Genomic DNA, 12,400 nt, shown 5'->3' with positions numbered 1-12,400 from the left:
ATGGACTGGGACGCAACATCAACACAGCAGGACCTCAGACACTTGATTATCTCTGCCCTCTGCAGAGGTCAAACATGCAGACCAATCAGCAGGTATATACGACCTGGTGACCTCACCACAGGACAAATGAAGGCAGGTTCATAGGTCAGGGGTCAACATCATCATATTTCATAACATGTAACAACCACCTGCACATACATTCTCACTGGAGCGAGGAAAATAAGACCCAACACAGAGGTCAGAAGCAAAACAAAACAGTAGCCTCCATAGCAGGCTCTCTATGGACTTTAATGAAACCTTTGGTAAAAATTGATGCTTGAACCAATGATGTTCCCTGCAGTACGAACAACTGGGTTAGAACAGAGAAATTGTCTTCTCTGACTGTGTGTTACAATAACATCACAAAAGCAGATCTAGAAGAACTTACAATTGCCAAAAATTGTCATCACTGTTATACTACGTGAAACATTGCTGTGGGATTCACCTAAAAACCTACACCCACCCTTTTCTTCAAGCTCCTAGCTATCCTGACAGTAGTTCCCCAATGACCTTCATGCAGCTGGTCTGACTCACATTTCTAGAACCAGATATGATTATGACTTCATATCTCAACATCAAACATTGTAATGACTTATAATCATGCATTAGTAAAGTTTGTTTGTCACATCTAAATAATTTTCTGTATGTCAGTTTAGTTTTGTGGAAAATTATATTATTTTAATCCCAAGTAAAGTACAGCAGCGAAAGCATGTGTAATTTATGGGAACTGGAATTACATTAAACCATCTGTGGCAGATCGCTCCTAACGACGGCGAAGACCCGATAATGTCACAAATTTTCCACCCAGGTTTCTCCATTTGTGCTGAATAATTCTTTTAAATGAAATAATGAGAGAGTTTTGGTGAGAAATTGGAATAATTAATCAGTTTTTCTCCACCCTCCCCCCCCCCACGAGCGTAATGAGACTTCCCACACATTACATCACCCCCAGAGGTGTGACATCATCGATCATCGTGTACGAATGGAACACACGCAGATTTGACCTCCAGGAAATGTACATACAATGTGGGGCAGTTGATAGGTCAGGCTTGACTAGACACGAGGTATATGTACATATTTACAAGCACAGACCAGATTTCAATGTTGTTAGACAGTATAGATAACTACAGAGAGTCATTAATGATTGTGATACTCACACACACACACACACAAGGACACAGACGTATACACACAGAGACACACAAACATACATACACACTGACATGCATGCATGCACTCAGAGACACACACACACACACACACACACACACACACACAGAAATGCTAACGAAAACATAACCTTCCGGGCAGGGGTAATAATAATCCAGATTACACCACAGACGCCCAGGCAGTCTTGCTGGAGTGATTTGCTTGTGTTACACCAGACCAATCTCGTAACAAGTTATACTGTAACAGTTCTGAGACTGGCTGGATGTGTGGGGACACACGTGCCACTGATTCTGCACACCTGGGACAGGTAAGAACTCACCTGGTGTAGACAGGTGGGCAGATTGACAATGGTGGGAGCCTGTATGGTCCCTTTGTAGTGCCTAGTGGCATATGGGTCAGCCAGTTTCCTTGCTATTTCTGTAGCAGTGTATACTTTTACAGGGAGGGGTTGATAGACCTTATTCCCCTGAAACGTACTTGAGGCACCTCCTCGAACACGGGACCCTATTTTACACCTCTCTGGCAGACGGGTGCAGCCCCAACTGAAATGCCCTACCCAGGTTTGAACCAAGGCCTCCCAGTTACCAGCTAGTTAGAACCAGCAGCTCAACAGTGAGGCTGCTACCAGTTGAGCTACAGGGACATCCATATCGGTGGCAGGCTTTTTGTCAGGCATTTGTCATAGCATCATCTGGGGAGCATATCCTCTGACAAGCATGAAATTCTGATTGACCAGGGATGCCACTAGCTCATTTGTGGTCACAGTACTAGTCTTCTACTGTGAAGCCTCTGATAGTAATTTTGCCCCTATTAAAGGATACCTTAGAATGCACCATTTTAACTTAAAATTCTCGAAAACTCAGCACTTTAGAAGGTGGATACCCCCTGACCCCCCTACAATAGTGGCGCCTTACCACGACTCACCAAGAAATTCGGACCCCCTAAAAAAAATAAATCCTAGCTAAAAGCCTGATTGGTGGGGACTAACTCTGAAGCTGTCTAATAGGAAACATTACATTTCTCATGCATCAGAAGATTAGAAATTAGAAATGTGAAAGAATACTTCATATCTTGCCATTTCATTAAGCACAATGAAAAACATGACTTTGGAGTGCCCCATGGTTTACAACTGAGCAGGTGGTAGACTGTAATAAGTTATTAGACTAAATCCTCTAATCATCATCCTTCTAATGTAAAACATTACACTCATCATGTATAAGGAGGATTATTACTCGTATAATGATATATATTACGCCTTACTGGATAATACATATCAGGCATAATGAAGTCGTAGCTTACAAGGGCTCAACGTTTTTCATTTTACATGTCGGGCAAGAGATACACATAACATATACGGGTATCATATCAAAATCAATGTAAATGATAAACATGAAATCTTTGATACAGCTTCTGACATCTAATAGGTATTTCCTACTATTTAATCAAAAAGACATGATTGGAAAAAATCATTTCCCTTTTGAATTTCTTGTGGGCTGCCTGTTCCATGGATTTGTGTCCAGACCTCAGGTGTCCATGAGAGCACAATTATTATAAACCCTGCCTAAACGAGATTTCAAGGTTAGCAAATAAAAAGGTCTGAACATACACTTTGATTGCAGAAAGTACCACTGACCATATATCATTCTGCAGGCAAACTTCTCAAATTGCATCCAAAATCTTTGCATGTAACCAAAAAACAAAAGTATTTTGTGGAATAACCTAATGTCTGAACATGCAATTCAATTGCAGAAAGTACTACTGACCATATATCATTTTGCAGGCAAATTTCTCACATTGCTTGCAAAATTGGCAGCATTTTTGCATGTAACCGTTACAAAAGCATATCATGGATTGACCAACCACCACCCCACATGCCCAGTATCGCACCAATTTCAGGCTAAACCACCTCCATTCAATAACACAGCTTCCAATCAATACCGCACATCCTGGCAAATGGGCAACCCACACCCCACATCGCATACCAGCTCCAGCACAGCTTATTGATTACCAATACTCCGCATGGATTCCCAATACTGCCTATTGATCACCACTCGTGAGAGGCCGCCCCACAAAGGCAGTATGGAGCCTGAATGATCCTTCTCGCTATGGTGGACATTAGTGGCAAAATTGGCCATTTAAACCTTCAGTACAACACAGTGGAGCTGGGTTAGATCATATCTAAGGACCATTTACCAGCACTAAAGACAGGAACATCAATACACACATTTGTACTTCTGTACTGGACTTCCCATTAGTAAATGTGGGCCATTTTAACTACACTGTACTTGCACCAGGGATGTCACACTTGACTAATACGAACACAATCCAAGAAATTGCAGCTAGCCTTGAAGAATGTCTCTACTTCAACACTGTAAAATGCTATATTGGTGTAGTTACCTAGGTCATGTATAGGACTTGTATAACAATTTCATTTCATCCATGTGTATTTTTGTGTTGAAAGAAAGTTTAGCTTCATATATGCATAGTATAACATGTAAAACTTACAGTTTTCACACTTCAACAAGTTCAAGCCAACATCCAGTACATAATTCCTGTATGTGTTTTGTAGTGGTTCTCCTGTATGCTGCTATCCTTTACTGGAGCTTGTCCAGCAATTTTCCTACAGTAAATCACACCTACAAATGGGTTTCCCATGGGGAGGTTCAGACCAGATGCCTTTCTGACAGGTTCCACATTTCAAACTCAACTGGGAGTCCATGTGTCCTGTCAGACTTCTGAGCTGACCTTGTCTGCAATCACTATCTGCTAAAAAAAACTAAGATAGTTATGCATGTAGTATTGAGATAATCTAGTCTACTCTACTCTAAAACAGATAAACTTAACACTAATGTGTTCTACCTGCATGACTCTTGGGTGAGCCATAATTATTCACGGTTAGTTACCTAAGTACTTCTGTGGATGGGATCAAATTAAGGACCTTTAACAAAACCCATAATTCACTGTAAATTACAACCTCCTAGTCTGGGCCACAATAATTTGTTTGTTCCTTGGTTCATTTTTAAAGTAACAGTAGAAAAGGCAATTTATATAAGAGGAGAAAAGTGTTGTAGACTAATAGAAGTACCTGAGTCTGACTATATCAAACTCTACATTTTAGCACCATGGTGTAACAATACTGAAAATGTAGGCCTCAAGCTCTGTTTTCATTCATTGTTCAGTGTCACTTCAGTGTTATGTTGTAACATCTAAGAACCAGCAGATAGGACTGACATTGCCAAAGTACTCTGCTCTGCGTCTACAGTCTGTGGTGTCTACTCCCAATTTTACACAGTTGAGGGGAGGTGCAACAAGCCATGACAGACTTGAGCTGCCCGATTATTTCCACCTGACTCCACAGAGCTATATTTATCCCAGGCTAGGGAGGCGGGACCCAAACAGTTCAGGTTCAGATGGTGTGAACTTGTTACAGGTTTATCCCAGGCTAGGGAGGTGGGACCCAAACAGTTCAGGTTCAGGTTCAGATGGTGTGAACTTGTTACAGGTTTATCCCAGGCTAGGGAGGCGGGACCCAACAGTTCAGGTTCAGATGGTCTGAACTTGTTACAGGTTTATCCCAGGCTAGGGAGGTGGGACCCAAACAGTTCAGGTTCAGGTGGTGTGAACTTGTTACAGGTTTATCCCAGGCTAGGGAGGCGGGACCCAAACAGTTCAGGTTCAGATGGTGTGAACTTGTTACAGGTTACGATAACAGTATCACTGGTGCACATACAGAAGTAGGGTTTAGTGTTGGCAAAATTTGATAGACACTTGTCATGGTGTACGGGACAAGCCTTGAGCCGAGTTCAAAATGGCTGATCATTAAACTTGCAGATATACATGTAGATAAATATTTATTTTGTATGTCACAGCAAGTAGATATACATGTACATGCAAATCGATAAAGGTAAGCGTAAGCAACAGTTAGTGGACATATTTTCTATAAGTCTATAGTACTAAACAGATCGAGTGCTCTGTCTACTGAAGAAAAGTAAGCTTGCAAGTAAAATTGTATCCTTTAGTAGTTTAGAAATGCGTGCCAATAAAGTTGCTTTGGGCCAGTAGATTTTATCTGTACTTGCCCGATAGCCCACAGGGCAAGAGAACTTTTCAGCGCTAGTCTGAGTCTAGTTGAGTGAGTTGTACCTTTGTGGCACTGAACTGTTGATTAGCACACCACACAGTAGCAGGGTCAGAGGTCGCAGGGGTCTGTTATTCTGGTCTGACCTCCAGGCCAGAGGGCGGACATGGGGGACAACAGGGAAATACAAATATAGGTTTGCCTTACCTCAAGGCCACATTCATGCACTTAACCCCCTCTACGGCCCTGACATGCCATTCTTAACGATGCTCCATGATAGTATATGGACCTGCCTACAATACACTCATTATTTCATAACACTGAATGATGGTGATTTTAGATTTGCATATCACAACAAATTCTAAATTCTTGAATTCTAATAATACCTGTTGAACACTATACATGTCAATTTTTTACTTAGAAAGCACAGTTATATCTTATTTTATCATCTAAAAGTACATATTACATATATATATATAACTTTATTGCACAACAATTGTACGAGGTACAAAGTATGGCATCTACATAACTACAGTTCTATAGCTTAACTAACTAATACAGGAGTTGTAGTATGGGATAAGCTTCTTACAATCATTGGAAGCTTTTACAATCAGTTGAGGAGTTTCTAATATCCAAACCTTCTTTAATATATTTTCCTATATCTGCCATGCAGGGATTGTCACATGTCATGATGTATTTGAATTTGCACTTCAGGTCCATTGAGATAAATCCTTGTGTATAAAATGACAACCTTCTGTATAGAGAATTGCGTATTTCAGAATATTTGGGACATACAATCATAAAGTGATATTCGTCTTCAATTAACTCTGGACAGAATGGGCAAACCCTCTGGTCGATAGGGATTTTTTTGAATCTCCCGGTTTCTATATTTAATTTGTGACAGCTAATTCTGAGTTGTGTGATTGCCCTACGAATGTCAAGGCTCTTTATGGTTGAAATGTAATTTTCTTGCTTGTAGTGCTTATTCAATGTAGAAAGAGAGGAGAGTTTAGAGTCTTTCATTTCTTTCATACCATACATAACTAAAATGATGATTGATGCCAGAACTTGCTAAATCACAAAGGAACTTCTTCTGGCTTTGACTCTAATCTGCAGTGTCCAGTTCCCAAACAGACAGGTCCAGGCCTGGTGCTTCTATTTTAGTCAGAGGTATACATAGTGAGTTGTGTTGTCTGTCTGGCAATTTCTGGGCCAGACTTTGAGCAAACATGAAACACTGGGAGCTGCCGTTTGACAGGCGGCCACAACAATCCATGCTAATCTACTTATAACGGACCTGAGAAAAATTGGAACTGAAATAAAGGATTCAGGAACAGTCGCCCTGCCGTGCCACAGTCTCAAATTCAAACACAATATTTGTGTATCGATGAAGGTTAGACATTCATGTAATAAGATATGCTTAGTAAACGTTTTTCAAGCAAATGGATAAAATGTGGAAAAGTCGAATTTTCGAAAGTGAGAAATTTCAAACTTTATCCAGTTGCCGGGTAGTAGTGTAACTGCTTGTTTCTCAATCAACCTATTTTAAATACGTACCTGAGAAAATATGGAAATGCAATAAGGACGCTTTGTCCAACTATCAAAACACAGTAAACCTAGCAATACTTCTGCTTTGTAACGCTACAGTAGCGCTGTTTGTATGATACAGTTGACTATAAATATAACAAAAACATATACTAGTACTTCATGCTAATTTCTTTATGGCTCTGATAAGAAACAAACTCACTCCAAACAGATATGAAACACAGAATAGAGAACCTGCCGTGCCCTGCCTCGCTATGTACACTTCTGTTTCGTTACGCCATTCCAACAGTTCATTCACAGGTCCACAAAAGGCGGGGGAACTGTGGCATCAGTGTGACAATGTCGTGGCGCCATGTCTGCCCCAAGCGTGGAGAACGGGACTGGACAGAGACAAGCTGAAACACAACAGGTCGGAAAACCTCCCACAGCAGGGGACTTATTATACAAACCTGCCAGAGCTGAGGCTGAACATTGCTACACCATATGGAAAATATATGGAAATGCTATCTACTTCTAGCACACACCTTGAAAATGACAAACATGCACTCACTGTACTGTTTATCATCATGTTCCCCATTACAGGAAATCAGTTACTACGTTAACTGAAGGGACTACCCTAAAGATCAATAAATAAATAAAAAGAAAAAAAGAAAATCTTTATTGACACAACAAAAGCACAGCGACTTTCGTGAGGTCTACATGTATAATAACTACTTACAGTACAGCTAAACACACATATATGGATATTTATAGGTATGAGTAAGTCAACATACAGGGACTAGCATGTCATTAACACTATTGGTTCTATGGTATAAACATTCGTGGATATATTTGCCTACTTGTACACAGTGAGGATTATCGCCTCCTAGAATGTACATGTAGTTGAGTTTATCTATCGTACAGAGATTAGCAAATTCTTTAGAGCAGGCGGAAAGTAATGTGAATAAAAATAAATAAGAGGAGGGTTAGATGTGCTTGCACAACATAAATGTGGAGTTCAAATGATAATACAGAGCTCAGGTACTGATGCAAGAAGCTCCTCTGGGAAAAGGAGGAATCTGTATTTTAGTGTTGGATTATATCAACCATAAAGGGACTGTTGAAACTACTTTGCCCTCAGATTCAAGCTTGTTACAGGTATAATAGTCAACACTCCCCAGGGGCATCGAGGAATCTGTACAAATACATTTTAATATGCTGGATTGTACCAACCATAAAGGGACCGTCGAAACTACCTGGCGTCACATTCAAGCACATACTGCGCTTGTTACAGGTATGATAGTCAATACTCCCCAGAGACATTGAGGAATCCATACAAATATATTTTACTGCCAAAGTATAACAGCCATATAGGGACTAAGTGAAACTGCCTTCGGCAACGACCAAACACACACAGAGACTGGCTGGTTTACAATGATAAACAGGGCTCAGGTATTATTCTATAATCATCTATCATCTAGAACTATGTCTTACAGCTGGATTGCATCAGCTGTACATGTACTGAGTGAAACTGCCTTCAGCTATAGCCACAATCTGAGGCGATGATGCACAGTTTGACCTGTGTTAGTCTAAGCGATGTGCGGAGCTGCAACGTTAATCTCTACAGGCCCCGGGGAAATGTTGTCAGGCCCTGGACTGTAATAACTGCACAGGGAGGTATGAAATGGCCGGCAGCTACAATACAAGCCACCAGACATCATTTTAACCTGTGCCACCATTAAATGTAAGGTAAGTGATGAGCAAAACTCAGGTATTCATCTTTTTCTTCCCTGCAGACATGTATGGTAGAGTCAAGGTGAACAATCCCTCTTCATACACACAGTCAAAACTGCCCAAGAAGACCATTCTGAGGGCCAATAAGGTCTGGTGTATATGAACAGGTGGTCACTTAAGACAGGATTTTTAATGTTTGTGTTAGTGGGAAAAATTGTCGAAGGGACCATTGATTAAAAAGTGGTCACACGCATGCCTTGCATAGAGGTGGTGGTGACTGGCACATGTTTGAGAGAATGTAACAGTATCACACTTTTGCATGCTAGAAATTAGTACGCTTACAAACTGGTATAGTCACACTGGCTGCAATCTCTTCAAGTTCTCATAAACAAAGAACGTTAAAGTTATAGTTCTAGGCTATACAGTACAGGCATAAGTCAGTCATAGACTCCTGTATAACTGAATATACTGTCTTTGGGAAGGAAGGCATAGCCAGGGATTAATTCTTACATGACATACTAAACATTAGGAAACTGCTGAAGGCACACCACAGTTTAACCTTCTAAGTGATGAGCAGAAATGAGACATTACGATTTATCTATAATCTTCCCTCCAGCCATCTACAGACTGTCTCCCATCTGACTGGATCCATGTATGATATAAAGACCAGATTGCAGATGTGAAAGGAAAGCCTGCTAACATCTGACTGCTTCTATGTATCATATAAAGACCAGATTGTAGATGTGAAAGGAAAGCCTGCTAACATCATACTGGTTCCATGTATTATATAAAGACCAGATTGTAGATGTGAAAGGAAAGCCTGCTAACATCATACTGGTTCCATGTATTATATAAAGACCAGATTGCAGATGTGAAAGGAAAGCCTGCTAACATCTGACTGGTTCCATGTATTATATAAAGACCAGATTGCAGATGTGAAAGGAAAGCCTGCTAACATCCGACTGCTTCCATGTAAGACCAGGCTGTAGACAGGAGAGGAAAGCCTGCCTCCCATCACGACCCCTCAGCCATTATCACAGCTCATCTGGATAAGCTCAAACACCCGTGTTCCACAGGGGAAATAGGCAGAATGGACCTGGCAGGGCCAATCTTGTCATATTCTACAGTACGGGGCCGTGGCGAGCCACCGTAATCGAATAAACTCAGCCAGAAAAATGACTGTAATGAAGAAGAATGGAGCAGGCAGTAGTGAAGCCACATTTGTGCATTTTATGGGCAGGTTCTTTTTGTGTCTGCCCTACAGCTAATTAAAGTTTGATGGGCTGTGTTATCTATTCAGAGATATAATAGAGTTATCGGCAACAATTATTGGCTCACGCGCCAGAGAGAGCCGGCGGGCCGGATGCTTGCTTAGGATCTGCCCCTGTTTTCACTGCGCGGCCCTGGGAAATATTGTGTCAACAACGGGGGCACGAAGCACAACAACGTCTGTAAACAAAAACATTGGGCAGGGGAAACCCCACCTGTAGTACACATGGTGCAGTCAGCTCCACACATGGAAGCCATGAAACCTCTACCTACAATGTACAATGTACAGTACAGACTTACACTTAATACTGGCACCTCAAATGGTAGGGATTTTCTGTGTGCCTTATGAAATCAAAATATGGTAAGCAATTGCCAAATACAGAATAGGACGAATAGACAATAAAGCACTAAAGTAAGCCTCCTCTGAATATATGGCGATCGTAAGTGCCATGGGCATACTACTGACTTACTGGTCCCATAAGGAAATGAAATACTATATTTTCCCTCAGAAGCAGAAGCTATCTGGTTCCATCAGAGGCACACCTTGGGAAATAAGCAGAAGGGAAGGGTTGGCAGCGGGGCCAAGTCAGTTAGAAGTGGGCCGAAATATTTGAGGGGAAAAACGGGAGTCAGGAATGTCGGGGGCGTTTCCCCGTCTTCAATGGAGGGACGGCTTCTTAAAATTAAGGGTTGGGTAAAATGTCTTAAAGAGAAATAAGCGTCAACTTGGGGAAAACTCCGACCCTTGTACTACGCCACGGCTGATAAAAATATCACATTGTGACGGGTTAGAACGACTATAAATAAAACGGAACCAAACGTCGTCATGCTGAACTACGTATGACGAAATGTTCCAAGCAAGGGCAGTAACGTTATTATAACGCCCGGCTTGTAGCACACGTACAGGCTTGTTGCAGGTATAACACGGGAGAGAGGGGGATGCATGCACAGTTCCGTGTGTTTACATCTGCATCTCGCACACACGATACTTCAAACAGGTCAATACGTATAGACCTCAAAATCGGAAGTTCCTAGCGATATAAGGCTTCTTTGAAGAAGAACCGATCTAAATAACAACTTTCACAAGAAGTTTGGAAAGGTTTGGACATGAACGGAGCTTTAGAATAATCGCCGATTGGCGTAAATTCTGACCTTGGGTATGGCTTGAACGTGGAGAACTGTGAGCGGGTCCTGCCGGATCGCAGCTCGCGGCTGAGCTCGTCCACCCGCCGCCGGAGCACGTCCCTCTCCGCCTCCAGCTCACGGGCTCGGCTCGACAGGAGCTCCACCTTCAGCTGCTGCACGCGGATCGTGTTTTCCTGCTTCACGATGATGCCTTTCAGGTCCTCCAGCAGGCCCAGCGCCTTGGCCGTGTCCCCGCTGTACCCCTGCGCCATGGCTGCGAGTTTTCCGCCCCAAGTTTGAATGTTTGTCCGCTCAGAAACAGAAACACACGAACCGTTCCGTCCGTCTGCAACCTGCCGCCGCCATCTTACATTCTCCCGTCAGGCAGTACGGTTAGGGTAGTCTCTACAGCAGGCGCAGTGGTGGGCTTCTCAAAATCTGCTTTTTATTTCTGATCGTGGACCGTTTCTACATCATTATCAGGTTCTAAAAGTCATCAAATCTGTTTATTACTAAATTGGAGCCACAAGTATTCATTTAATGGGCTGAGAAAGGGACAACATCAGCCTAAATAGGACATATTTACAGACTGCTAGAGAGTCTGCTTTAGAGCCTATCCTCACCTCACGTGACCCCATCATATGATGAGAACCAACATGGCCGCAGACGACACGGAAACCAGCAACTTTGCTCTCCAACTTTGGGCGATTCTGTAAAAACTGCGGCAGATATAACGTCAAGAACTAGCCACGATTCCGATAGAATAGACGCAGCACACTCCAGGTGAGTTTTATGGGTGGAATGTGTGTTTATTTTGCCGTAAATCCAGGCTGAATGTTGTGTGTACGTCAGAGGGGGAGGGGTCCTGACACCTGTATGCCAACACACACACACAAGTTCACGGTCAGGCCGAGTTTAGCACGGAATGTCTGCTGACTGCCATTACTCCCATTCTGTACAGCACGTCAGACTCAGTGGGATGGTGGGCACGAGTTGGTAACTTGTAACGTGGTGATACAGAAACAGAAAAAGTATTAACGTTTATTAGTAAATATTACCCTACTCAGTGTCATTGACAAAAAACAACGGATGTTGTTTGAAACGTCTGACCGTTTCCAAAATCATATCCAGTTGATTGAGTAACTGCTGTTTGGCGTATCTTATTACCTGGATGTCTAATCTTCATCGACATATTAACTCTACTCTTTATTTATTTATTTCATCACAAGTCAGCTGGTTGCCCATTCAACTTATAAAAGTGGATTTCCAGTAGAGCCCAACATAAACAGAACAGGACATGTAACGTTCAGTCAGGGGGAGTCGAATGTGGAGGACATTCAGTGGACCATCTATAAAATCTAATATGTCATAACAAATTGCTCTCTGGATCACAAAGTCATAACCTTTACATTATAGTATAGACCAAGGCCACACGGAGTATTTATGGGCTTTCATCATTCA

General features: G+C 42.0%; 1 protein-coding gene and 1 long non-coding RNA gene across 9 annotated transcripts in view; both read right to left on the bottom strand.

Annotated features, from left to right (window-relative positions):
- Nucleotides 1–11,343, bottom strand: part of LOC118415773 (IQ motif and SEC7 domain-containing protein 2-like) — a 129,238-nt gene extending 117,895 nt beyond the window's left edge. For 5 of the 8 annotated variants that reach the window (XR_004831140.1, XM_035820590.1, XM_035820587.1 and 2 more), the window contains exon 1: nt 10,967–11,343. Coding sequence is in view for 6 of the 8 variants with exons in the window: in XM_035820590.1 (XP_035676483.1) it covers nt 10,967–11,211 (245 nt within the window). In the remaining 2 variants the exon portion in view is untranslated. The remainder of the gene's footprint in view (nt 1–10,966) is intronic. The other 3 variants (XM_035820581.1, XM_035820580.1, XM_035820591.1) reach the window with 2 other exon arrangements.
- Nucleotides 11,344–11,533: 190 nt separating this feature from the next.
- The window catches only part of LOC118416453, a 2,987-nt gene continuing 2,120 nt past the window's right edge, over nt 11,534–12,400 (bottom strand). Inside the window, exons 2-3 of the long non-coding RNA XR_004831204.1 lie at nt 12,286–12,288; nt 11,534–11,716 (exon numbers count right to left, since the gene is read on the bottom strand). This is a non-coding gene — a long non-coding RNA (uncharacterized LOC118416453). The remainder of the gene's footprint in view (nt 11,717–12,285; nt 12,289–12,400) is intronic.

The sequence above is a fragment of the Branchiostoma floridae genome, chromosome 5 (genome assembly GCF_000003815.2).
Source record: "Branchiostoma floridae strain S238N-H82 chromosome 5, Bfl_VNyyK, whole genome shotgun sequence".
Lineage (NCBI taxonomy): Eukaryota > Metazoa > Chordata > Leptocardii > Amphioxiformes > Branchiostomatidae > Branchiostoma > Branchiostoma floridae.
The sequence above is the reverse complement of the archived record's forward strand: the minus strand, read 5'-3'. Positions and strand labels throughout refer to the sequence as shown.